Source organism: Anopheles coustani, chromosome X, assembly GCF_943734705.1.
Source record: "Anopheles coustani chromosome X, idAnoCousDA_361_x.2, whole genome shotgun sequence".
In the NCBI taxonomy this organism is placed as follows: Eukaryota; Metazoa; Arthropoda; class Insecta; order Diptera; family Culicidae; genus Anopheles; species Anopheles coustani.
In genome coordinates, this window is record NC_071290.1 from 16,437,753 (window position 1) to 16,464,616 (window position 26,864).

The window sequence follows — 26,864 nt, forward strand, 5'->3', positions numbered from 1 at the left end:
GCGTAACCGGACACCGACGCCGTACCGGGATTCAGGGCACCGGACAACAACAATGGCGCAACAGGAGCTGGACCATCCCCCTCCTCCCCCGGAACCGCGTACGTGTGCCCACGCCTGTATGTATGTGTGTGTAGCGGTGGGAGTTTGGGGTATCACCTCCTGGGTCTTGGGTTGATTGGACCGACGGAATGTGGTTGATCGTGGCACCTCGTGTGGGAATGTGTTTCTGTATTTGTATGTCTGTATGTGAGGCGTAAGTATGCCTGTGTTGTGTGTATGTGTGTTTGTTTGTGTGTGTAGGTTTGATTGTAGACCAAAGCGCACGCGCCTTCCTCGCTCGTTCTCTCTCTCTCACACACACTCGATATTCGCTCGGATCGTTGGACTAAGTGGTCAGGCTTAGTAGTGGACGGCTAATGACGACGGTGTGTTCGGATGCATCCACACAATCCTCCACTTCCGGGACACACCTGAAGTGCCGAATCAACCGGCAGATGAGATGCTAAAACTATCCTAACACCTACGTCGACGGGCACCACACGCAGCACTGGAAGCAAAATGTAAGAAAATAAAACCGGATTAGTAACATACATTTCGTTGTTTTTGGATTAAACTTTAACTCCCTGGCCTGCTCCACTGTCCAAACAAGTATTTTAAATCTCCTTCCCACAAGCGTCACTAGGTTCCCCCCAAGTAAACAATGCTACGTCAAAACGTCAACGTTGGGGACAAAAGCAAGGATTGCTCCTTGCTGTTTCTCTCCTGTTTCCTTTGGGCCAGGGCCTTGTTCTGGTATGGAGGAGATAAACGGTGCGATCACTACCTCACCATGTCACCCCTCCCCTCAGCAGATCGGACCACCGGGTTACTAACTCCCTGGAATGGGGCACATACGAGACGGCTGTCCAACTTCAACTTTACAACAACGCGAATAAAAAAAAACAAGCTGCAGCTTTAGTTCTGGACCAACCAACGGTTGGAAACGCACACAACGATAGGAGAATATGAAAAGGCAGCACTCGAAAATGTCTTAAACTTTCATGCCGAGACCAAAGAGCTTTAACGTGAGCCTTCGCTACGGAGGAAATATGTGATAGAGAGCTGGCGAAAGACGAGCCGAAGGGAAGAGGCAACACAAGAAAGTAGGTGGCGGTCCGTATGTGCGAGCATTGGCGTAGCATAAATACACACACACACACACACAGAGCGAGGCAAGCACCGAACATAAATCTCTTCAGGAGACGAGCCAACGTGCCACGCATACCTGTGGATGCGAACGGAGATAGAATCCGCACGCAGCATCCCACCTTTTCGGTACGGGTTTCTCGTTCCCTCTCCCAAACATCTTCTTATGCTCGGCAGGTTAACCACCAAATTCCTTGCCATCTTGCTGACCTCCTCTCTCTTTCTCTTCCTCTTTCTCTCTCACCCTTAATCGTTGTCACTCTGTCTCGCACGTTGTAGCGCCCGTACACTTGCGCTGGAGCGGCCAGTAGGTGGAAAAGGTGGGTGGGTGGGCGGTGAGCGCATTGCAAGATTTTTGGGAAGCATACAAGCGCGTGCGCGCACGTTCCAACAGCGCAAATTCGGTGGAAAACGGCAAACTCGGGTCTCGACCGACGATTGGGGGAGGTTTGGGAGGGTGGGAGCCACCAACATATAAGGAGAACAAATCCCGTGTAAAAGCGCGTAATGTTTGGTGCGCGACTGGACGGGGCAAAAGGTAGCGAGAGGTAAAACGAGGGAGGGGGTTGCTGCCTCGCCGGGAAGGTGCGGAGGGCTATGGAGCTGGCCAGAAAGGTGGCCTCTTTCGCGGGGGGCCGACGTGGGCCGTGGCGCAAGTTACCAACACAAAAAAAAGGCTACGCTCCAGCCGGACGCGCTTCGGTTTGGAGTAAACAGACCAACTTTACGTACACTGGCCGACCAGTGGACATCCGGTCCACTTCAGCTGTGCCTTGCCACAGATTTTGGGCAGTTCTCTGCGCTATCAGCGATATTCCCCTCAAAGGCCATCGAGATGACAATTCGCCACCATTGATCCTTGCGAGCGTAATTTCCAGTGATTCTTAATCCATTTGGTGCCATTTTCGCGTACGATGGAATCAAAATCGTTCGATTGTTGCAAATCATCGCCTACGAATTTACCTTCCCAAGCTCAACTTGATCGCATTCATCCTAAACGGCGAATATAACCAGAAATATTCTATCTTTTAGGATAAGTTTCAGTGGATTTGTTTAATTCCTCCATCGAATGTCAAAACACGTCTACAATGCGACTCGGAGGAGCAATGACAAGATTTGCGCTACAATGATTGAGATTAATTGTACGATATTATTATATGTTTCTCATAAAGATATTATTATATGTTTCTCATGTTTCTTTCAGGCAAAGTAAATGTTTTCATTAGCTTAGGGTCTGCTAAACTTAGAACTGTGATACACGTCTGATTTGGTCAGTTCTGGCGCGGCATTTTTGGGGGAGCAGCAAGCCTACAACAACAACTTGTCTTTTTTGCAATGTTGTTACCATCCCTTCTGGATATCGCCAAAGGAAGAGGTGAACAGTCTATACCTGTGGTGTGTAATGTGCAAATTCTCAAAATCAAAGTAAGTTGATTGTAAGGTTTACATCCTGTGTTCTACTGTTTTGTTCAAGGATTAGAACGCAGTGCCGGCAAACGGCCATCCATCGGCTTGAGAAGCGCTGAAGTGGAGCATCGCGTGGAAGGTTTTACGCTGTTGGTGTTGGTACACATGGCGCTGTGGCGTGTGCAACAGCGGTAAAGGTGTTTCCGATGCACTTCAGGTTGGAAGAGAAAGGCGCACACGCTGCACGAACCGCGCTGGAAAGGATGTGGAAGCGAAAGGCAGAATGGATTCATTGAGCAGACAGCAGTAAAAGCCAACGAAACGGCCAAATGCAGCCCGTTTCGACAAACTGCCAGCTTGATCGATTGCAATCGATTATAGCTTTATAGTTCGGTGGACAATCTCCGAACCGACGGAATGAAACTCAATGAGCGAGATAGCATAACCACGCACTTGCTTGAAGAGATATATCCTGCTGCCAAGCGCGTGTGTATGGGTGTATGTTGCCATCGAACGGAACAAAGGGAGAATGCGAGATGTTATGTTGGTGGAGGAAGCGCGATGGCAAAGCACCCCGTCGCTTCCTCCGTTGCTGGAGAGGCAAAATGTTTTTAAACTATGCTTTATGCTTGATGGGAGAGTTGCAGAACTGTACCAGCAGCCACGGGAAGAATACAATCTGCAAACACGTAAAAACCCGTATTTCCACTAAAGTTTATCTTGTTAAAAATTAAAAAATTTCCTTTATGAACCAATCAGGCAAGCAACTACGCTATGCTAGACAACGCACACCTTCTTCAATCTGACACCGTGCCTCTCTTTCTCTGCTGGAACATTGCCCTTTTCCTTGCTCCGTTTACTCCTTACCATTCGCTGCCTAATGTTTTTGCTTTCTTTTTACTCCTCTTGTTTTGTTAGCATAAAACTTTTCGCTCTCTTTCTCTCTGCTCCCTTTGCTTGCACAATAATCATGTTATATGTTTCTTTTGAATTTTTTTTCGATTTTGTTTCTTTTCTCGCCGCGTGTCTGTGTATTTTTTTTTTAACTACAGAAAAACCCAAAATGCACTCCTCATGGATGTCGAATGAAGGATCTACGCCGAATGGTGAACCCGAAACTCATTTGGTAGTGTGTTCTTTCCTGAAGGATTGTGTTCTTTTTTTTTCAGTTGTTTGGTATGCGCTTGGCACGGGATAAATGGACACTTTCTCTTCCTACCCAGGCCGAAGTGCAAACCTGCAACGAATCAGTTTCGAAATGCGAAGCCGAATTATTTGTGGCCCGCAATGGTTCGCCGTACCTTTGATTTGATGGACGATACAATAAATCGGCAGAATTGGTGCACGTTATTTCAAACAGTGACAAGCCCCTGGAGGCAATACAACAGCACTGGAATGACCCTTTTTCTATGGCTTTTCCTTTTTTAATGTGGGTTTTTTTTTAAATAGTTCCGTACTGCTTGACACACAGTTAAAAAGCTAACTATATTCCAGTGTTCCAACAAAATCACTCTTTAAAAAAAAGGAAAACACGTAAAACGGCTCACCAATTCTCAGATGAATGCTTCTTGAACTGTTCTTTACTGTGGTTCCAGTGAAGAATGCTGGATTTCACGACTTCAACTCACGGCTTTTTTGCACGCACGCACTCTTGCACTTTTCACTACCAGCGTTGTAATTACTGTTTGCACGATTAATACCAAAACGGCAGTGGGAAAAAACCGCTGCACTGCGGAGCACATCAACACCGTTTATTGCCCGTCACGACAGATCGCCATCTTAAGATTTTCCGAAACGATGGAATAACGATAACGACGACAAACGACGGCGGCGACGCGACGGTGATGATGATGACAACGACAACGGCGCATACGCGTGCACGCTGAACCTGCTAAGTGTGTATGCAGTTCCGAGCACACCAACACCATCGGGGAAGTTCCGGAATCACGGTATGTCGGAGCTATAACTCCATTTATGTTGCTGGAGTAACTTTCACTGATCTATATGAATTCTACTTTTCGGTTTATGCGATGAACGTATGCTTTCATCGCCCATTTAATTGTTTAATCTGTCTATTTAATATATGGTTCAGTTCAACTAATGCCAATAATCAGCACAACAACCAGATTTGCAGTTTGCAGACTTAATCATCGCGCCAACCTGAATTTTATGCACCTTGAATAGCATTTCACACCAACACGTTGTTATGCGATGTACAAGCATATATATGCTTGGATATGTAGCGATATGGACAGGCCTACTGCACGGAGCAGTGTAGCACACGCACCACCCCAAATTGGCTTGATTGAATTAGTAGTAGTACACTCCAGAACTCCAAAATTAAGGAACGGAATCGGATTCTTTTTTGTGAAGATCATATGAATTCGAATTTCAAACTATAAAAATGTCGCTTTTCAGTCTTTTGCAATTTTTCGCAATTGCCAAAGTTATGTCTGCTCTTCCTCTTAATTATTGGTTGCAAAGCCCACGCCATTTAAACAAATAAATACTTAGTATGTTTAATGCAAATAACTCATACATACACAAAGTGCAAATATAAGGACAAATAAGTAATTTTTGGATAGCTATATTTGAAATTTCCAGTATAAAAGTCTTATTTTATGCTTTGAATCATATAAGAAAGCTCTATATCGTTGTTACTGGTAACGGGGAGCTTAATTTTATTTAAAAAAAAAAACTACTGAATGTTTAAACATACATGTACTATATAGTACAGAACGCATGAGCGTGCCAATTTGTACATTATTAACTTTGCTATTGATAGCAATTCTTAACGATTAAATTAATTTATATTTGTATATAGGAAAGCTTGAAGCATACCTGGTGGTGTGATTGATATCTTAAATTCGTGCGTTTTGACTTCAAACCCATAATTGCTAATAAACATTTTCTGAGCCCAACTATGAATATGAGCAATGTGGTAATATTATGCTAACAAACAATACATTTCAGAAAAGTTTAGAAATCAGTGTTTCATAAAATACAACCATTAACGAGTTTTCCGGCGTAGAAAAAAAGCAAAATTCAAACCTTGCTGGTTTACGATACAAAAAAACTGGCAACTGTTTGTGTAGAAAAGTTTATAATTTGTTTGGTGATTCCAAATTTTCTTGCTTTATTAGGTAGGCTGTAAGCACTTAAAAAATAAAAACCTTTATACATCTCGTTACTCTTTGCTACTTGAAAACTCACGAAGCATGTCATGCGAAACGTACTTTCTTCGTTCTATGCTTGTTTTTTATTTCATTTCATATGATAAATAGTGTTTGTGTATAAATTCAGTTTTTAAACAAGATAATAGGTTTGTTACCAATATTTACAGAAGCGTTTATGTTGCTATCTTTATCACTGTGTTGGTTTTTAGGTCAATGATCATTTTAAGATGCACCATAAAAAAATTTCCACGGCTCAAAGATCAGTGTGTGGGCTCACACGAAGTTCAGTTTAACCTTCTTCCATTCACTGTTTGACGTTTTAACACATGTATGAAAGTGCAAAACTTACATTCATTCGATTTTGATAGAACTTTTTTAAGTACTTTGGTTGTTTGGTCATCTTCGCAATGCACGGAAAAGCATTAATTAGTATGATCATACTGGCCACGGCCGGAGCCATCGATACTATTCCAAAAGAAAGTCGTCGAGTAGTTATCGAGTTTTATGACCTGAAAACAAATCTCTCTTTTAAATATCCTACTGTTTCGCTTCATACTCTACCAGAAAGTGAGGCAAGGTTTGTGTTCAACGGCAACAACTGTACGTGTGCCGATTTAAACTGCGTATGTTGCATGGGGATGCGCATAGAACAAATGAATTTCAATCGAAAATGTAAGTATATCATTGTAAAGATATTGATATTAAGGGAGATTGATTGTTTTTTGTTTTCTAGTTTGCAGTAGTTTCACTTACAAGCCGTACGATTTCGCCATTGACATGGAGGTGCTCATGAACGATACATTGATCTATTGGAATTCCCTCTCAGCTAAGAATCCTCCGCCGTTTTGTTTGCCAATTCCGATACCATACATACCACTGAATGCAAACTTGTGCTTGAAGCTGTTCGATATCTACATGCCTAGACAGAATCTTCACATGTGCCTAGATGTTGAGGCTCGAGTTTGGTCGTACCCGTTGTTGATTCTTCACTTCGAATGTATGAGGATGGGGGTGGATGGACTTTTATGGCTTAAACCTTCCGACGGAGATGGGTTCCCAGAGCCAGAGGAAATCATTGACTCCTACGATGAAGTAACTGAAGAAAAACTCGATGCACATTAGTTGGTGACATTCATACCATCTATTCAAAGCATAATAAACAGCTGATTCCTCACATAACAACAATCTGCAAACTGCTCAACTACCTCAGCGTACTTTGACTACTTCTTGGCCGGTTCCTTGCTGCCATAAGTCATGCCAACACCTATGATTAACGCAACGACTGTGAACCCTTGAGCCAAAATACGAGCGCGCATCATATACTGCGACATCTGAGATCGGCCCTTTCGAAAATTCCATAATCCTAGACCAAGGGCCGTTAGCGTTGCTACACAGCCAATTGGTACCAATGGGTTTTCATTGATCTTCCGGGCCATTTTCTCCCTGGTCGTTTCGGCGTGTACTCCGGCGAAATCTTTGCGCATCTGTATCCAGTCTAATTCGCTTTCCGCCGAGAGCTCCGAGGGAGCAGTTCCAGTTGAAACTTTTGCCATAGTTTTGTGTTGTCTGCAGAGTGTGTGTGTTCTATAGGGAAGCCAAGTTTGAGTTGCTAGTGAAACAAGGCATGAAATAAACGAACACTGTGTATAACTTACATAAAGTAAAACAAATTTCACAACGAAGACGAAATGTATTGAATTGACAACTCGGTAAACATTTGACGTTAATAACAAACGAGAAGGGCCAACGAAAACGGCTACTGTCATACAAAATAAGTGATGTTTACATATGAAGTGGGCTACTTCAAATAAATTATTCGCAGTTAAACAAACTGCCGTGCAAAGCCGTTTTACAATTGGACCAATTCACTTTAAGGCTAGATAAAATTTACATTTTGGACAGAGATTGTATGTTAGTTTAATTTAACCGCGTGACTACATTAGGCGTACCATACCAAAAACTTGGTACGGTCTAGCTCCAGCGTACCATACCAAATGCAACCCAGCACTTCTGGGTTGGCTGACGATGGTGTGCTCGAAAGAGCTCGATGAAGTACTCGACTTTTCATATTGGTAAGAACTTGTCGAGCAGTTATCAGTTAATTTGTGGAGAGCATCAACTATTTCGTTTTGGAAGAAGTTATACAGCATTCAATCCGTTGATAAAATTATTCTCATCTTTTCTAAGTCGTGAAACAATGTGGTAAAACGAATCTTATTGTTTTCATTTGCCTGTAATTACCATTTGTAACCGTAAACTGCTGGATTCAGTTTGAATACATAAGGTGAGCAGGACAAAGCATAGGGTTGGAGTGAGAGGTTTTGTGACTACACTTCCATCGCTCGATTCTGACAGAAAAATCGGTTTTTGACACTAGGAGCGTACCAGTTTTTTGGTATGGTACGCCTAATGTAGTCACGCGGTAAATGTGTATCATAGGGTAAAAGTACCCATTTTGGCCCACTTAGGGAAGGGTCCCCACAAAATAAATCTTTGCATTAATTGTATCGAACATATTACAGTAAACTGGGTATGAAAATGTAGAGTAGCTATCTAAGCATGAATTAAAATTCATATTTTTGAGTTTATTTGATGTTTTCACTGAAATATTATCAATATCCGAACACACTTTTTGTCGCTATTTTGGCCCGCTTTGCTTCTATTTTGGCCCACCTGTGTACCAGTTTTGGCCCACCTGAAAAATTACTTTTTTATGTGTTTTATGGTTTTAATAATCTTTATAATAATTTACAATCTGCTATTTACTTTTACTTTTGTTAAATAAGTAAGATAAAATGTTTAATTCGATATTTTAACTTCCACTTTTTTCCAAGATCATCGGATTTTCGTTTAGACAATTTCTGACAACCAGCTGTCAGTGTCAGAATGCATACAAATTTCGTTTCAATCGAAACCAGATTTCCTTGCATCTATTTTGGCCCACTTTTGCATCGAAATTAAAATTATTTCTCGTGCTCTAAAAATTCAAGTAATGTTTTGATAATTCCTAAAAACACTCAAAGCTTTAGAAAAACATTACTTCAGAATTTTTTACCCAGTGGTTGCTTATATCTCAAGGTGGGCGAACTATCTGCCTACGGCATGTTTTTTTGAAAAAGAGACAGCTTCGTAGTTTTAAGCGATTTTCTCGAAAAATATTGATGCAATCGCCTCCAAATTTGGTATTAAACAAGAATAAATTGACCACAACACTAAAAAAAAATGTTAGGGGGCATTTTTATTTGAAATCATTGAAATAATTGATCTACTTTCTAAGTGGGCCAAAATTACATACGTGGGCCAAAATACCCTCACTCAGCCTACTCAAACTGTGTTCACACTAGTCTCACTGATTGGTCAAGCGTCAAACGCGTATTGAAAATTGAACTTCTGTTCATATTGACGTGCTCTGATATGGCGATATGGAGATATTATTGATAAGTGAAATTGTAGCTAAGTGAACATGAGTTCGATCAGTTATTGTTCGTTAACTTTTCTATCAGTTAACTTTTCTATATCGATTTCTCCGGAGGTGTCTAGTATTATACTGTAGTACTGTTATACTATAGACACCATTAAATAACATGCAAAACATTAACATAGCTCAACACATTTTATCGTATGAATCGAGATATCATCATTATTTCCATTGGTTTATTTATATTATTTACTTTTCAATTCAAACGCCCCATCGGAGCCCAGTTTGACAGAATTTCAAAATCGGATGTCTACATACAATATGGCCGCCGTGCACAGAGGGCTTTAGTTTTTCAGTCGTCAACAGTGTGTAAACTTTACTGCTTCAGTCTTCATTTTCTGTCCGCCTTCATCTGAGCGTCCATTTTCCTGCAAACTTTTGTGCTGGTGGGAAAATTGCGTGGACTTTATTGTGATTGTGGATTAATAGAGCTAACAAAGTTTGTTGATTGATTTGTCTTCTAGTAAGAACGTATAACAAGCAGGTAAGCGGTATCCGTAGCGGTCATAGCGGCAATAGTGTATCCCCTTGTTCGTCCCTAAATGGATTTAGTAATGTTTTTCGGAGAAAGTAATAGTTTGATTTTTATTTCAATTTGATTGTTTCTTCGTCACTGTATACGCTCTGCATATAATGCGTTTCATGTATTTAGAGACTACAGCTACATTTTGAATTTACGAGCTGCTTCGATGACACAAAAACAACCCACGGAAATACATTGCTTGGTGCTCCAAGCCTACTCTTTCGTTTTGATATTTTGGTAGCTACTATGGCGGAGCAGTAAAATCAATGTAAGATGTAGCAAAAGCGTAAAAAAAATTCAATGGAATTCCGTGGGACGACTCCTTCGTTTGCTGTAAATAGGCGTTTTGCGTGGGATAAATACGAAAGACCAATTCGGCAAACTTTAATGTCAACGCGGCTGCCGAGTGAACTGATCGACCTTTTGGGGCTACGAGGTTATGAAGGGACGCTGTTATCCGTATTTGATCCTCTATTGGAAAAATGTTTTCGAGTTTAGGTATCCACATTGTGAACTCAATTTATCAATTCATTCACCACAGTCGCGAACACTCGAAATGGGTCACCCTGAAATAAGAATTACTTAAGGCTCAAGCGCTCAAAGGATGATTATTCTCCAATTTTATTGGATTACAATTCTAGTTTAATGAAAATAGTACCGCTGAAATGGTGTATTTTATACATATCTTTTACCGGCTGCGTTTGTTAAATGATAGAATATTTAAACAGCAACATCTAGTCAGCTACATTTTCAATTTAAAAGCATACGCAGAACGCCGGGCAGTAGTGTATGCTTGCGGCTAGGAAGTTTTGGACATTTGGGTTTGATTGATATTCTACTCCGCCTAGTCTCTTTTCTTGGGAAATAATCGCAAAGGTATATTCTTTAAACTGCGCAAATTACTCAACTACTAATATTTATTGCAGGTTTCCTGTGAATTGCCTCGTTACATGGATCGCAGAGATATCGTACGTTTAAGAGTGTGTGAGGATATGTTGCGGTGCATGGATCCCGACGACGATGACGCAGAAATGAAGAGACGAATTGAATCGTCGGCCCCTATTCTGTGCCGTAAGTATAGAGATGTTGCTAATGCCTGTCGATCTTCTCTCTATAGTTATCAAATGTTTTACAGATCGTTTGTACTTCGCTGTCTTGACCAGTTTTGAAGCACCCAGAGTGAAAAGCAACAAAACGTTGATGTTTACTATAGACGATACGCTTGTTTATCAAAATTTTTATATGGATTTTGGCCCACTGAATATCGCCATGGTTTATCAGTATTGCAAATCATTGCACGGAATGCTAACGGACGCAAGCTTGAGTAACTCCCGAATCGTGCACTACACGACCCCAGATAATTCGAAGTTATTGAACGCAGCATTTCTTGCGGGCTGTTATGCCATCATCTACCTCAACTACACGACAAAAAGCATTTTACAAACTCTCAAACCAGCGTTGACTAGAATAGCTGGTGTCAAGTTTTGCGATGCATCCCAACATGATCCCTGCTTTCTCACACTGACCGATTGCTTGAACGCCGTCTCAAAGGCGCACCAGAAAGGATTTTTCTATTTCGACGATTTTGATGCACACCAGTACCAGCACTACGAGCGTGTCGAGAACGGGGACCTCAATTGGATTGTGCCGGGAAAGTTTCTTGCCTTTTGTGGCCCGCAGAATGAATCCCGAATAGAGAATGGTGTTCTAATACACGGCCCGGACGCATATTTCGACTACTTTAAGCGCCACAACGTAACTGCTGTTGTACGGTTGAATATGAAGAAGTATGACGCACGATCGTTTACGGAGAAAGGATTTAGGCATTACGAGCTGTTTTTCATCGACGGTGGCACGCCGAGCGATATGATTATGCGACGATTCCTAGAGATTTGCGAAGATGAGAAGGGCGCGATCGCTGTGCATTGCAAAGGTAAGCGAGATGGTGAGGGATGAGTCATTTCGTTTCTCGTATGTAATGTACAATTATATTCGTTCTTTTTAGCTGGCTTGGGGCGAACTGGTACGCTGATTGGTGCGTATCTAATGAAGCATTATTGTTTCACCGCACTGGAAGCAATCGCTTGGTTGCGTATTTGCCGCCCTGGATCGGTTATTGGCCAACAGCAGCAATGGCTGCAGGATAAAGAACAGTGGCTGATCGCCGAAGGCAATGCATTTCGTCGTTCGAACCCCAATTTTACTCCAGCAAAGCACAAGCTTGGAATTTACAGTCTTGTTGCCGTGCGTCAGTCGGAAGCGGGTGGATCGGGACGGCAAGAGGAGTACGATCGTCGATCCCAATCGTCCCTGACAACGAAAGTGAACTCAATGAGGCTTGCGGACGAGGATGAGGTTGATGCGGAAGGTGCCAATATTATCAATAACAATAATTTGCCCAACCCGGATCGACCGAGCAGCATTTCTCAGCGGCTCCGTTCCAAGGCCATGTCCAGCATGGAGGTTCGGAGCGCGCCAGTCACATCATTACCCCAGAGCGCACGATCGAAGCCTCGATCCCGCGGTAGTCTTATAAATTTACCCTCTCGGGGGGAAAAAGTTGAATCGGGGATATCACGCCGTCGTAAGTCGACAGGAATAGTCGTTGAGCAAAGGTTTGTATCATTAAGATGATGATCGTTGGTTCCTTTTCTATATGTATATCATTTAATGTTTCTTTCTTTCTTTTTATTATTATAGCACCGGAGGAACACAGGGCGAAAATCTTAATAAGATCAAAGCAGCGCGCCGGAAGCGAATGTCAACGCTTCCAGAAACGGAGTTAGTATTTCACATTGTTTCTGAATTGATCAATTTAATCATGTGTACTTTTTTATCCAACCGTGCATTACTAATCGGTACTTGCTTAGTTGCTGTTAAACTGCTTGTGTTGCGTGTTGATTGAGTTGCGACAGAAACGACGATTACAAAAAGAGGGGAAAACTTTCACTGCACTGTTATAATGATAACATTCATCACGCTCACACTAGCTAATTTTACTCATCGGCCGGGGATGTCATACGGTTAATTTTATCAGCTGTTTTTCGTTTATCTCCAAATTGCGATGGAAGCCACAAAACTAAACGCCCATACCGTCGATGATTTTGAAATTTAATTTGTTCCATACCCCTTATCGATCGATATTTCTCTTTGTAAGAATGATGCCTCTTCCAATTCCCACGACTTCCTTCAGTATAGGATTGCACTTGTAGGAAAAACAAACTCTCCCTCTTCAGCTTCGTGGTGGTACTAACACACAGGGTGCAACTAACTCAATTTTTAACTCTTACATTCTTACAATGTCGTCACAAAAAAAAAAAACAAAACATTCATCCATCCTTGGCTCGCATCCCAAGCCTCGAGAACGCCAACGTAGACGATGTCAGTCACCCACCGACTAACCATGCTTCACCAATTCAGCTAGAAAGTGCGCCCGCGAATAACGATAATGGCGCCGGTGCGGGCGTCACACCACTAACAACGCTGCTGTCCTCCTCCGACGCACTCGAAGCGCTGAAGAGATCTCCCTCCCTTGAGACGCTTTGTCCGGGTGAGCGTCACCCACCACCGACTAACATTCCTTCGCAAGAACCTCTAAAACGTACGCCTGGGGAAGTGACAGTCGACGCACCGGACGCAACGCCACTAACCCCTCCTCTATCCTCCGATACACTAGTAGCGTTGAAGCGGTCATCCTCGCTGGAGACGCTCTTTCCGTGGGACGAAAGCAACGAAAGTGCCGAGCCTACCGAGGCGCTTAGTAAGGTGAAGATCGTCGGCGAGAATGTCATTGGCGACACCGTCGACGTACTGATTCCCGTCGTTGACGTCCACTACCTGAATGAAATTCAAATCGAGCGGCAAAGACGCATGATGAAGCTTGCAGCATTAAGGTAAATTGCTACTTCGATTCGTTAGTAATCATATTTCTCGTTTCATTTGCATTTGGATTCAGAATCTAGCCATCGACCGAAGATGCTACCGCACTGGAATTCATCCACTGATCGTAATTCATGAATTCCATGCGTCCACTAACGCTTTTCACATATTCGCATGTGTTTCTACTAAAATGGTAGCTGCATCGCCCAAAGGCTACGATCAAAATCCGTGACTTCAGGTGAAGTTCGCAGCACATCCGTCAACCAGCCAGCCAACAGAGCCCGCGTCAGTTCACGTCGTCGCAAGTCACCAGCGGCCGTTCTCGAATCAAGGTTTGTACCTTGAATGTGGGTTTTCTGTGTGTTGCTGCGAGCTACCTTGTGGAAAACATTGACGGTGCACACACCATGCCGACTCTACGATAACGATATATTTCTGTGTTTTCTCATTTCATTCGCAGCACTGGAAATACACAAGCAGAAAATATTAAAACAAAAGCAGTACGCCGCAAACGTATGACCACCATTCCGGAAACAAGGTTAGCATCTAAATCGTGAGTTTTTTTTTACAATGGACTGTAGAAATAACCTTGTAGATAATGGCGAAGATTAATCACTATTTATTTCATTCGATTCGATCATCGTGACCATTTATCATTTAAAATCAATGTTCAACGTTAACTGAGTTTTTCAACAGTTGTTAAAAGTTTTTTTTTCCATTACGTTCTGTTTGTTCATGATACCAAAAACATTTTTATCAATATCTTTGACAGCTCCGACTGTATTGCCCTACGACTCAGGTCTACAACTAGAAACCGCCCAAACCCTCCACGGCAAGAACCGGTCGTCGTTCAGCCAAGGTGAGTGCCGAAACATCCTTTATTAAACAATTTACTCGGTCTAAAATGTTGCACACTGAAAGTGTAGAATTTAACATTAGATCAGCATCTAATGCTATCATCTATTGTGCTCCAATAACTCAAAATAGTGCGTTCTTTATAAAACAAAATGCGTTTGATTGTTTATTTACGGTTTCTCTTTCAACTTTCATTCGTAGTACAAGCTCCCAAGAAGAATTAACATCACCCGCGTCTTTAAGGATAACCAACACAAAAACGGTCGCTTGGGAAGAACACGGTGAGATACTGACGCAACACGAAACGTCGTTCATAAATATAATATATCGTCTCCCCTTTTGATGGAGAAAATTAAAACAGACGGTCTGGACCATCCGTTGGGACCCTCGTTGTCTTCTGCGCTCGACAACAAAACAACTTCGCTGGAACCGCTCCGGTGGGAGGCTACCGAAAACGAGAAGTGTCTGCCAATCAACAACCTGGCCAGTGTGACAGTCTCCGAGCCAACGACGGAAGAAACAAAGACGGGTGAAGCGGGAACCTCGACGGCGTTGGCAGACACAAACACCAAGAACGAACCGGTGTACGATGACGGTGTGGATGAGGGCAGTGCGGAGTTGTCGGTAGCAGGAGACGACGGCAAAACAACCGCCGGGCTATGTCAGCCGCTCCAGCAGCCGAAGGCTAGCAAGGTAAGTCAACCGATGCAACAGCCGCAGCAGGAACACCAACCAAAACCACCACTAACAAAGCCGGTAAAGAGCCGGACGAGCAAAGAGGACAGTAGTTACTACCCTGGACAACAGATACCTGTCTACAGGCGGGGTCGTTCCCTTTCACAGGAGATCGTCCGTGTCAAAGGGTTAGTTCTGGTCCTTGGTGTGAAACTCGGAACCGTGTCGGAATTATTCTAATCGTATGTTTTGCTTTCGTTTCTAGACCCAGTACGTTACGGGCTGGAGCCGAAGTCGCCCCTAGGCTAGTGTGCGACCCTGGCAATGGCGGCGAAGGCGAAGAGGGACCCTGTAGCGGACATCTCGCTAGAAGACGGCTCCGGTTACGCTCGGAACGCCAACGCCATGAACATCAACAGCAACTCCACCGACCATGCCGATAACTGTAACGTTAAGCAATGCTAGCTTTCTCCTTGATCAGTTTTTTTTACTTTTTCATACTTATTATATCCTTTAATCTCTCTTTTAAGCGGTCGAAAGGGCAGGGCCTTTGGTTAGTGCTTGTTGGCGGTAGTCGAATATTTATTTTTGAATTATTAAGCGTGTCCTATAAACGTTTTCAAATCTCACCTTCCGCGCGCAATCAGAAGTATAATAATAAGTATAAGAGCCATAAGAGCCGTTTTGTGGACGACTTTACGGATCGAATCTGGCATTTCGCCTGCAATGGGTTAAACAATCCACAAGAAACGTATAATCAAAGAATGATCCTATTGGTACTTTTTGTGTTATGGTCTTCCAACTACTTAAAGCGTAGCAATTCGGTAAAGCATAGCTAATTTTGAATTACAACATATTCGTAAAATTTTCCAACTTAATTTTAACACTACGCTTTTGCATGTTTAAAAACATGTTTTAAGCAAAACCTTCACGCTTTACGTTAGGTTTATTGGACTATAATTTATCCGACGCTAGCCGCACCGATGTTAGAGAAATAGAACATCACACATGTTAAGAAATATATCAAACATTATCTAACAGGGGTTCCAAATGAATTAACAAGAGCACTTTAGAAAATGACCCCTACTTTTAACGTTTTGCCATGAACAATGTACAATGTTTTTTTTTTCTCTAGAAAGTAAGACTGCACGTTAAGTAACGGGGATCGTTAAGGGTGGTTCCGAGAACCTAGAACGAGCGTAACTAAAGACGAGTTTAAGCATATTAAAAATATGAAATAACACTGAAAGACAGTCATTTATATATTGTTCTGCAAAAAGGCCCACGCGCTGCGGAATTGAAGAAAAAGCAAGTAATATATTCACTTACACTGGACGTTAAGGGTGTATATTGGGGCGTATACAACAAAGCTAGAATCACATACGTTAACAGCAACTGACAGTCAAGCAATGGAAGCAAGTATTAAATGGCTTTAAACTAAACGCATCTGTATATTCCTCAACGCTTAGTAATAAGCAGCAGAAACAAAAGGCAGCCATAACAAAAAGTGCAAGTTCCGCTCGCAAGTACCTCGGTGTAAACAAAAAATTCTTTGCATTTCTCAGAGAAGACTGTCCAGTAGCTTATTAATCAAGACTAATCTTGGAGCTTGACTAATTTTATGAATCGTTTATGTTTGCCCATGAGAAACTTTCCCACAACGCGTTTAGAGAAAATTTTGGAGGATTGGTTTGTTAAAGGTTTGACGGTGTGCTAATCATAGTCGGCAAACGCACCCATCGTTGTGTTAGTAAGATTAATTTGTTTTTGTTTTTCGTCATCACCCATCTTGCATTTTGTGCAAGTTTGCATTTTATTTTACTGTGATTTAATATCCCATATCGAATGCTAGTGCGGTAAAGACCAGCAACAAGATATGTTTGTCCACACAAGTTTACCAACATTCACGTTGCAATCACAATAATCACCTCGGAAATGGTATTAATGGCGGATTCGGGTCCGGATAGGTTCTAGGTAGTTTCCTCTTCAGTATGCTATGATTTCTATGCAAACTATCAGGGGCAACACGAGAAAACCGAATGCTGCCCGCCAACATTCGAATTCTTCTACATGTTGTTTATTATTGTCAAGTAGCTCCAGCACAAGCAGAAACATCAATACCCGGGTAAATGGATACAAAGCCATCATACATTTGTTTAACAAAATAAAACCGAAACAAAGCGGTATGACAAACTATTCGAAACAATCTCCATACTTGGAATATTTGAACGCAGTTGTCCGCACTAAAGTATATTGAAATATGTAATAAAAAACTGCAACCATTTGCAACAATATTAACATTCAAAAAGCTTCCTAGTGTTATCGGTTCGAGATTATGAAAAGTACAGGAATATCACATCTAGTGTATTAAGCCTAAAGTAATATAAAACAGCGTGAAGTTTACGTTTCCACGTAAATTACTTTTTTTTATTCAAAGGAGAGGGTTGAAAATTGCAGTTTAACAAAATCTCTTTTCAGTTGAAATGAACAAGGTTCGAGTTTTATGCAGATTCGCCGTCATTCTTGTGCAATGTATGTCTGACCGGGCCTAGCGGTGAGCTGGAAAATCTAAGCTGGAGGGTGTATGTAGTATGTATTATATTTCATTGTTCATCTATTCGACTTCGGTAGTCATTTGAACTAATTTTATTCTTCTCTTTCAGCAATCTGCGAAAGTGAGTTCTGTTTTGAGCCCTATGGTTATTGTGGAGTGTTGCGTTGTTCTGTCTGTCTTCCTGATCAATCTATCTGTGTATTATGATTTTATGTATGGGATTGTCGGTAATGATCTAGCCTAGCTACAGTATTTGACATACGATACACCATATTCTTACATCTCAGTAGATGTTTCTAGTAAAATTACCTTTCAGCGCATATGCTGCTCGTGCATAACGCTGGGTTTGCGAATCTATATTTTATGTTATCTATATAATAATATTTAGAAATCAAATTACAGTGTAGATAAAAAAATCGTATAGATTAGGGTTAGCGAAGAGTGGTAGGAAGATTTCGTTTCCTGTTTGTCTGCATGCGAATGATAGTGTTTCTGTCTTAAATGAGACGGTTATAGGCGATAGGTTATGCGACATTCCGAAAAGCGAAGGTGCTTGGTGTGCTGGTTGCTGTCCTTTCCTCTTCTCGTCGTCTGGCAGATGCGTCGTTCAAACGCCGTGGAAGTGGTGCCTACTAGTTGCGGTGCGTTTTTCTTCCGCCACCAGCTACAGCTCCATGCCCTTCTCGGCGTCGGCACGCATTCTCTCCCGGAGCTGGCTGACGCTGTCCTCGATTCGAACGATCAGCCGGATTTTCTGCGGAACATAACAATCGAATATACCGATGAGCGAATGCCTATAAGCAGGAAATCTGATATCTGGCAGCTACTCACATTGGCACGGTCTCCGGGTGTGTTTCTCCACAGCCAAATCATGTAGCCGGGAATGCACAGCATCGACGACAGGGCGGTGAACCAGCCGAACGCGTGGGCCCACAGCGGGTACGAGTAGCCGAGGTACTTGATGGGCGTCCATTGCACAATGTTGAAGAAGAAAACACCCTGCATGGATGAAGATGATGAGAGGGCGGTGAATCGGATGCGCGATTGTCTTTTTGTTGCAGAACAGGCCTGGTGCGCCTGACAGGCATTCCGCTGTCAACTAACATAACACACATTCGCATGCTTCGCACTCATTCACACTCTCTAAAGGCACGTTGCTGGCGACGGAGGAAGTCTCCCGGAAAGGATACGACTATGAGGCCGGTGAAGGTGAACCTGAAATAGATAGAGATACACACGTTAGCATATTTTCTTCACGATCGGAAGAGTACGTACCTTGAACTGTGGTCACTTCTAAGCATAAAAAAAACTCCAGCCTAATACCATTGACGCTCCCAAAAGGCATATAAGGTTTCCGATTGTGCCCGTGCAATGCTGCTAACTGAAATAGCTTACTTTATTATCCAAACTTTGTAAGTCTCTCCATCAACCCGAGAGTTAAATAACGTTTAAGTTATCACGATGCTCCTAGCTTTCTTGTAAATATGAGTAAGTCCCTAAAATCCGCTGCTTAAGTCTTTCGATTCCATTGTTAATATATGGCCACTGCGTATACCACTGAGAAGTACAAGCTACGTTGAACGCTTGTTTGAACTTGTTTGTTTTGTACACTCGTAAATCAGACATTTTAGGAATATAAATAGATAGCTCAGACTACAGTGACTTATCACATGGAGTATGTTTTGGTATAGCTGGCAAAATACTTTTAGGTACCGTATAATACTTTAAGGTACATATTGTAAACAATTAAATCCACAAAGTCTACGGCCTCTTACGAAAATTTACAAATATCAATTGGTATTGTATAGCATCATTGCATAGAAAATATATACATCATTGTATAGAAAAATTTGAGGAAAGATTGATTGATTTCGTGCGCCACATTACTACACATGTTAAACTTGAACCGAGATCCATATTCATGGTAATTTCTAAATAAAAATTCTAAATTCTAGAAAAATACAAAATAGGAATACAAAATGAGGAACCTAAAATCATCTTTGATATTAAGCAAATAAAATCTAAATGCTCCTCTATAACATTTTAAAAGCTGATAAATCTTTATAGAGAGCAACTAAGTCTGAGTTCCTGAGAACACGGTGAGGAATAGAATTATAAATCTTAATGAAGATTAAACTTTATGAGTAGAATAGTCTCATCAATTTATCAAGTTATCTTCTCGTCGCGCTTTACTTTTAGTTCAACTCTCACTAAGGATAAAAACACACACTATGTAGACTAGAATGTTTTGAACTACATCTCAGGTCAAAGGTAATCAGTGTAGGGGGGATTTGAGTGATTGTGTTTCACTTTTTCATTTCCCACAGTATGATCTGGGAGTCGGTGCAGCCCAGTGAAGTGTTCGATCCGTCGGTGGAAGTGTCGCAGTGGTTGTAGCTTCCGACTGGAGCGACGCTGCTGGTCCTTCCCGCGCCGCTGTAACTACGGTAGCCTCGGCCTCCGGTGACGAACAGGATTGTTTTGGAGAGGTTCTTGCGTGTTTCCCCCGGTTTGGCTTGCTCGCCAGGTGCAACCGCTACTGGCCCCATCGGAATGGCGCTTGCGTACGGGTCGTTCTCGAGGTCCTGCGAAATTCGGCGCGAGTGTCGGTACATCGATATGTCGAATGGTCCGTACGGTTCTGTGTCGGCTTCGACAATGGGAGATGCGGCCAGTGCGAGCAGCAGGTTGACGCTATCCAGATGGCCCTGGTAGGACACGCTCCAGGCGCCACCAACGACCGGCAGGTTGGCATACGCCGGGAGGGAGAGCTTCAAGGTTATGCCGACGTTCGTGCCAACCAACAGCATGTCCCTGGTGGCCAGCATTGTGGTGATATGCAGCATGGGTGCGATAAGTACCTCGGGATCCTCGGCGTTCTGCTTGGCCGCCACGAACCGCAGCACCGGATCGCTGACGTCCAGGTCCTGCAGGTGCTTGAACGTCCCCGGATGGTAGTGCGACACGACGTGCGAGCGCTGACGCACGATCCAGATCCCGTGGATCGAGTGTTCCATCAGGTGGATGTCGATCGCAGGTAGTTTCCCGAACCGGTCGCTCAGGGGCTGCACCTGAAGATGGCGCGGTTCGCGGATGAGGCTTCCCCCGCAGAACACGGTGATGACCGTGCCGGACGCCACGTAGATATCCCTTCCGATGGCCATAATGGCGTCGATTGGGAGACACGACACGAACAACCCCAGAGGCTGGAGGAGATCCCACTTGCCGTCTACCAGCTGGAACACCAGCATCTCACCGTTCGCCAGCCCAACGGCGACGGATTCCGGGGTGTGTAGGATGTGCTTCGGTTCGCCGTGCAGCTCCACATTCGCCAACAGCTGGTCATTGAACGGATAGGCTGCGGAGTAGACGAGCATGCGCGTCCGCGTCGCTATCCACACCGTGTCGATGGACTTTTCGCGCCGATCTTCGTCGGCGTTGCAGACCGTGCCCTCCGGTACGTGCACAATGTCCTCGACGTACTCCCCCTCCAGCAAGAAGCTCGTACGCTCTGTGATGGTGTTGTCGAGCAGGTCGTGCGTGAACAGCGTCACGCAGCTCTGCTCCGGTTCGGCACCCCGGGACGAACAGACCCACAGGGTGTTGCGGTTCCGGAGCCAAGACTGCAGCTGCAGCCGGGCGTACAGTGGCGACTCTATATTCGGCGCATAATAACACGCACAGCTTATCTGCGAAAGGATAGATACGGTTACCAATTGGCTATCGCTGAGCACTATAACACTAATTATACCAGGTGCATCCATTTGACGTCAGTCGAGTAAAGAGAAAAATCCCTAAACATATTTTATAAACATTTTAAAAATCACTCAGTTCGGAGAATTGCAGTGAAATACGTCAAATGTTCACAGGAGAACTCTTCTCTTCTGTTACTGTTACTGTTACTTCACTGTCCTTTTTTGTGGGTCAAAATGGCCCAAAGCACATTTTTTCAATAAGAGAAAGCTATAGAGTTTTTATATTTAGTCAGTATCTGCAATTCAACAAAAAGGAGGATCATGTGAAGAAATTTAGTTAACCCTGAACCGGACATTTTTAAATAATATAATATGTCGAAAATTTAACACGGATGTGAAATATATAAAACCTTGATTTGGATTTGGTTTAGATTGTGAAAAAATAAAATAGTTAAGAAAGCTGTCGCTACAACCTGAATGCAAGGATTATGAATCCACTTGGCAGAAAAATCTAATGTCAACACCAGTTGTAGCTTAAACTTATGATAATGTTTGGTAATGCATAATTCATATGTTACATGTTGTTTTAACTCCGCGAGGGGTCCGCGACAGCCGAGCGGTAGCGCCGGTTAGAAAATCGGCCCATGAGCGCCGGGGCTCACGACCTCGACGGCGTGGGTTCGAATCCCAACCGAGACCGGACCCTCCCCTGTACGAGAGGACTGACTATCCACGTACAACAGGGAAACAAGTCTCGTAAGCCCTTAACGGGCGGGCATGACCAACAAGGTCGTTTACGCCAAGAAGAAGAAGATGTTGTTTTAACTGTTAAATTACAGCTTTTGGATTTCACTTAGGATGTAATAGCCATGCTTATGCACATACTTCATTTATAATTTTATTGAAAAAGATATAATTTAGCTTAAAACATGCCGATGCATTCCATAATAATTTCCCCTAACTTTTTGTGTTCGTTTGAAACTTTCTGTAGAATGAAGATATTTTCATTTTTCTATACTTTGTCCTATCATTCCATTCGTAAGTGTTCCGTTTCGTTATGCGCTTCGAATAACTATAAAAACTTGAGTTACTTTCAACCTTTGAGATTAATTTTTGGCGTCATGTTCATTGTAGCATTATGAATTTGTCTTTTGAATGTATATTGTGAAGCTGTTCAGTGGAAAGTTTTATTCTAAAGTAGCAAAGTTTGTATGAAAGTCAGAAAAATGTTCCTCTAATGTCTGGTTCTCTCCAGCCCGACCAAAGTATTTTGTCGAAAGTGATCAGAAGTCATAGAAGCAAAAGAGATAAATCGATTTGAAGAGTGTAAAAGTGCTTTTGAAAAATGAAAGTTGAACGAAAATGAATAACGGTACAGTAAGTGTAAACGTTAAGTGCTGGATGGTCCTACCTCCGCGTGCAGCAGATCCCTGGCCACCGAGCGCCGGCCGACGAACTGCGGATCGGTGATGGCAAAGTGCTGGGTGACGCCCTGCTTCCACCAACCGGACGTGTTTTCCGGCTGCAGCGCCAGCTGGGCCAGGCGCGCCATCACCCGCCATTCGCTCGTCGTGGCCGTGTTGCGCAGGCAGAACGACGAGTCGCGGAGGCGGGCCACCTCGGGTCGGCCGAACTTGGGCAGCACCTGCATCCAGCAGGGGTTGGACGGTCGCGGTCCGGCTTGCGCCTCGTTGTTCATTTGCTGCATGGGCAGAGAACGAGCATGAGCGTAAGAGGCTAACCTACAGCTAAATGGAGGGGGGGAGGTTGTACCTGGATCTCCACTTCGATGCTGTGCAGGACGGTATCCAGGTGCATCGGGTCGAGGTTGGCGACGGTATGGTTGAGGCGGGTGGAGAGCAGCCGGATCTTTTGTATGGTGTTGTAGTCGCTGCGCAGGTGCAGCATCTTGTTGCACCGGTCGACGTTGGTCGGCGGCTGGTAGGACGTTTGTCCGCCGACGAAGATGTCGACGTCCTCGAGCGGGACCATCCACTTCAAGCTGACGGCACTGTTTTCCTGGAACAGCTTGCGCAGCCGCTGACCGGAGTCCGAGTACTCGCGCAGCTTGACGCTGACTACCCGATCGCGCAACAGGTACACGCGCCGGCGCTTCAGCCGCTGCTCGTCCGGGCTCGGTTCGCCCTCGGCCTGCGGCTCGACGATGAGGTCCTCGCAGTGCAGCAGCGCTCCGGGAGTTCCCCAGCTACTCACGGTGGTCTGCAGCAGGCCCAGCACTTCGTTCCACTTGCGCAGGTTGTCCAGCTGGTCGGCGAGCTGCCTGCCACGCGCGAAGCACCGCACCAGCGGCTTGCGGTCGGGATGGGCGTTCGGCGTACACTCCAGCATCTCGCGGATGTGCTGTATCAGGCGCGTCATACGCAGCACCGGCTTCAGCAGGAACACCTCGATGTTGAGCTTCTCGACCGACTGCATCAGCGTCGCGTCCACGAAGGCCTGGAACAGCTCGTTGCCGGCCAGCTCCGCCATGAGCACGGTGCGGGCGCTCTGGAAGTTGTTGACGTACGCACGGTACAGCTGCACCAGCCCCGGCTGCTCCAGCATCGCGCCAACCAGGCCGCCCAGCATCGGACGCTCGTCCCAGCCCCGCACTACGTGATCCATCCAGCCATCGAAGTGCCGATGCAGCTCGCACAGCTCCGGCACGAAGGCGAATATTGCGCGCGCCTTCGAGCGCTGCAGCACGTTCTCGTTCTTCAGCAGCTCGTCGTGGAATTTCTGCCGAGACACACCACAAAAAAAGGCCTACATTAGAGACGTCAAACAAGCAACCCACAACGAATGGTTTGATTCCTCTTGTGTTTTCCCGGCATTCCTGTTGCGCTGGTAAACATTCTCTTATCACAAAGTGAACGAATCCTACTCGGAAGCGTCGGTTTTCTCATCTGTTCTGTTCTTTTCAAATTCTAACCTTACTGCTGATTAAAGAAATTTCAATTTATTCTTTAAAAATTTTGAGCTCGCAAAGGCAAGATATATTCTGTAGAATTTATCAACATTTCGGAATCATCTAAAGGATGGCCTTAGAATAATGAATAATTTTACTATATCTTTTAGAAATTAGTGCTTAGAACGATTACGAAACAATATATGTTGAAGAATAACGAAATAAAAATGCTTTAAAACAAATTTATTAGAAACAGGCGTGTATTGGAAACAGGCGTGTAAAACAACAAGGTTTTGGAATATATCAAGTATAGGACTGCATGAACACGTTGGAAAATTTAAACAGTTTCATCTATCTGATATCGCTGCATACTACTTCAAATGAAAAGCATTTGTTATAAAACGCGGTACGTGTTTAAACGAGTACTTTAAGAGGTTAGTAAAAGAGGAAGTATAATTACATATTTAAAAAAATCTATTTAAACAAAATTTAAAGAAAAAAAATCGAGGAGTCTGCAGAAATTTTATTGTTTGCGGGATAAAAGTAATAAACAACACTCAATTTGTTGAAAAGTATACAAAAAAGGACAAAAATGTATCATCTTTTTAAAGATTTTCACTACGATTCACTACGAGATTTTCGATTCTACGATTCACTACGAAAACTGATCAAAATCATTTAAATTTCTTTTAACCTTTCCCTCCTTCGAATAATCGATGGGAAATGAATTTCTCCAGGCATTCTAGAAGTTGTTTGTCGAGACGACAAATTAATCAAAAGTAATTAAACAATAAAACTTAAAAAATTACTCACGTAAGCCGTTTTTAAAGTAAAGGTTAAGGAAAATAACAGTCAAATAGTGACAAAAAATTGTACTAACAAATTGTTTTAAAATTGCTTGGATGTCAACCTGTTCTAAACCACGTTGACCACGTCGACTTGGATGCTCGGACGGCGTACTTACGTAGGTCAGCAATTGCAGCGCCGTGAAGTACTGGTTTTCATATGCAATGAATTCGTTGAGTATCATCCAGCGCCGCCGCCGGTGGTTGTCTGTGCGCCCGGGCGTCACTGGCCTGGCGGTTGGCGGCGCCGTCGACTTTTCCGGCAACGCGACCGAATGTTGAGGCGACCATCGACGCAGTCGGCCAGGTGGCGGCGTACCGGATTCCGATGACGAGTGTTCCGATGACATTGTAAACGCGGGACTGTCGGTTGGTTGGATTTGAGGAGCCGCAGCTCACGTGAAGCTGTTGGCCGCTGCAATGAAGCGAAATGTGAAGAGAATTGAACATCAACCAATAGAAACAACGCTTAGACCGCAAAAGAACGAATTGTACCGAGCATAATCTGTGCGACCAGTTTACCTATCTTATTTATCTCTTATTTATTCTACGAAGTGCAAGCTCTGGTCGCAAACAACATTTACTGTGCAACATTGATTTTGATGTGTGGAATTTGTATAATCATTGCCCCACTGTTCAACAAATTTAAATTAATTTCATTTCGTCACAAATAAAAGAATTTTATTTGAAAAATCTTACCTCTTCTTAAAAAAATAGAGACACAATCGTAAATGAACAAAGAAGTGCTTTTTCCGAAAACGCAAAACCTGATCATTAGTATGCTAGTTAAAATAGTTCAAACTACAAACCAAAAAAGAACAGTGTATAAGAACAGAACTGTTTTAAAAATATAAAATGAAAATGAAATGAATTAAATAGTTTTTTCAAACACTTTTACAGTGATAAACTAAAGTAAATTTGATTTTTAAATGGTTGTATGCAAACTGGCAGTTTTCAATCAATATTAATTAAATGAATAAACAATTTGCATACTAATGTTTTGACAGCTAAAGTAAAAGTTCCAATTTTGCCCCACTTAGAGAAGGGTCCCCACGAAAGAAATCTTTGCACTCATTGTATCGACCATATAACAGTAACCTTGGTATGATAAAGTAGAATGGCTATCTAACATTCATATTTTTGAGTTTATTTTGGTATTTATCAGTGTATATTTCTTCATTTTTTTTTAAACAGCAAAAATTGCAGCTAATAACAAATGGGAAATTGGGTCAGCAAGGAAACGGAAGTATAAGGTTTCACTTTCCTCCGCACGATCTAGCTTTGTTTGTTTTTGTTTCTGCTTCACTGATTATTTTCCCGCTGCTAGAAGATAGAACTATGCGACGCATGCAGGATTAAACCTAACCTTTGCCGCTCAAAAGCGCCCGAAGGCTTCGTTAGTGTAAGGAAAAAAAATCCACTAGCCAAGTGACCTTGTGCAAAAAAGTCACCGCTATTGCAGCAACGCACCCGGAAGCGGAAGCATCAAGGACAACCTATTCGATCTGCTTGACGGTAGGCAAAACAAACCATTAACAAACGACGTCGACGAGCCCCCGCATTTGACGGGCTTCGGGCGGCCGATGGAGACGCCTGGTTGCCTGTGCATTGGCTTTAGCACCGAAACAGGTGACGGCGAGCCGGTCGCCCAATTGAGTGTTTATATTTGCGATGCTATTAATCA

General features: G+C 43.3%; 6 protein-coding genes across 9 annotated transcripts; 3 read left to right on the forward strand and 3 right to left on the reverse strand.

Annotated features, from left to right (window-relative positions):
* The first annotated feature begins 6,175 nt into the window (after positions 1-6,175).
* On the forward strand, positions 6,176-7,438 carry LOC131268712 (uncharacterized). Its single transcript, XM_058270971.1, has 2 exons — positions 6,176-6,440; positions 6,502-7,438. Exons 1-2 carry the CDS (start codon positions 6,176-6,178, stop codon positions 6,888-6,890), a joined length of 654 nt encoding a protein of 217 aa, XP_058126954.1. The 3' UTR covers positions 6,891-7,438.
* Positions 6,696-7,491, reverse strand: LOC131268713 (HIG1 domain family member 2A, mitochondrial). 2 transcript variants are annotated; one of them, XM_058270973.1, is made up of 3 exons: positions 7,424-7,491; positions 6,944-7,352; positions 6,696-6,864 (listed from the first exon to the last, which is right to left on the reverse strand). In XM_058270973.1, exon 2 carries the CDS (start codon positions 7,319-7,321, stop codon positions 6,989-6,991), a length of 333 nt encoding a protein of 110 aa, XP_058126956.1. In that variant the 5' UTR covers positions 7,322-7,352; positions 7,424-7,491; the 3' UTR covers positions 6,696-6,864; positions 6,944-6,988. The 2 variants fall into 2 exon arrangements, with proteins under 2 accessions (XP_058126956.1, XP_058126955.1); XM_058270972.1 differs by having other exon boundaries at positions 6,696-7,352.
* Positions 7,492-9,628: 2,137 nt separating this feature from the next.
* On the forward strand, positions 9,629-13,638 carry LOC131268909 (dual specificity protein phosphatase CDC14C). Of its 2 annotated transcripts, none has more exons than XM_058271205.1 (6): positions 9,629-9,730; positions 10,696-10,840; positions 10,905-11,702; positions 11,775-12,384; positions 12,470-12,550; positions 13,446-13,638. In XM_058271205.1, the coding sequence occupies exons 2-6, from the start codon at positions 10,720-10,722 to the stop codon at positions 13,528-13,530; spliced, it is 1,695 nt and encodes a 564-aa protein (XP_058127188.1). In that variant the 5' UTR covers positions 9,629-9,730; positions 10,696-10,719; the 3' UTR covers positions 13,531-13,638. The 2 variants fall into 2 exon arrangements, with proteins under 2 accessions (XP_058127188.1, XP_058127189.1); XM_058271206.1 differs by lacking the exon at positions 13,446-13,638 and adding an exon at positions 13,190-13,204.
* Positions 13,187-15,613, forward strand: LOC131268910 (uncharacterized). The gene is made up of 7 exons (XM_058271207.1): positions 13,187-13,662; positions 13,846-13,980; positions 14,109-14,186; positions 14,421-14,507; positions 14,705-14,784; positions 14,865-15,196; positions 15,444-15,613. Exons 1-7 carry the CDS (start codon positions 13,640-13,642, stop codon positions 15,480-15,482), a joined length of 774 nt encoding a protein of 257 aa, XP_058127190.1. The 5' UTR covers positions 13,187-13,639; the 3' UTR covers positions 15,483-15,613.
* Positions 15,614-17,594: 1,981 nt separating this feature from the next.
* Positions 17,595-19,024, reverse strand: LOC131269231 (sodium- and chloride-dependent GABA transporter 1-like). Of its 2 annotated transcripts, none has more exons than XM_058271574.1 (3): positions 19,008-19,024; positions 18,564-18,947; positions 17,595-18,486 (listed from the first exon to the last, which is right to left on the reverse strand). In XM_058271574.1, the coding sequence occupies exons 2-3, from the start codon at positions 18,735-18,737 to the stop codon at positions 18,397-18,399; spliced, it is 264 nt and encodes an 87-aa protein (XP_058127557.1). In that variant the 5' UTR covers positions 18,738-18,947; positions 19,008-19,024; the 3' UTR covers positions 17,595-18,396. The 2 variants fall into 2 exon arrangements, with proteins under 2 accessions (XP_058127557.1, XP_058127556.1); XM_058271573.1 differs by lacking the exon at positions 19,008-19,024 and having other exon boundaries at positions 18,564-18,731; positions 18,837-19,004.
* A 1,014-nt stretch (positions 19,025-20,038) lies between these two features.
* Positions 20,039-25,530, reverse strand: LOC131269361 (rho guanine nucleotide exchange factor 17-like). The gene is made up of 4 exons (XM_058271712.1): positions 25,300-25,530; positions 23,201-24,166; positions 22,839-23,129; positions 20,039-21,421 (listed from the first exon to the last, which is right to left on the reverse strand). Exons 1-4 carry the CDS (start codon positions 25,528-25,530, stop codon positions 20,039-20,041), a joined length of 2,871 nt encoding a protein of 956 aa, XP_058127695.1.
* Between the last annotated feature and the right edge of the window lie 1,334 nt (positions 25,531-26,864).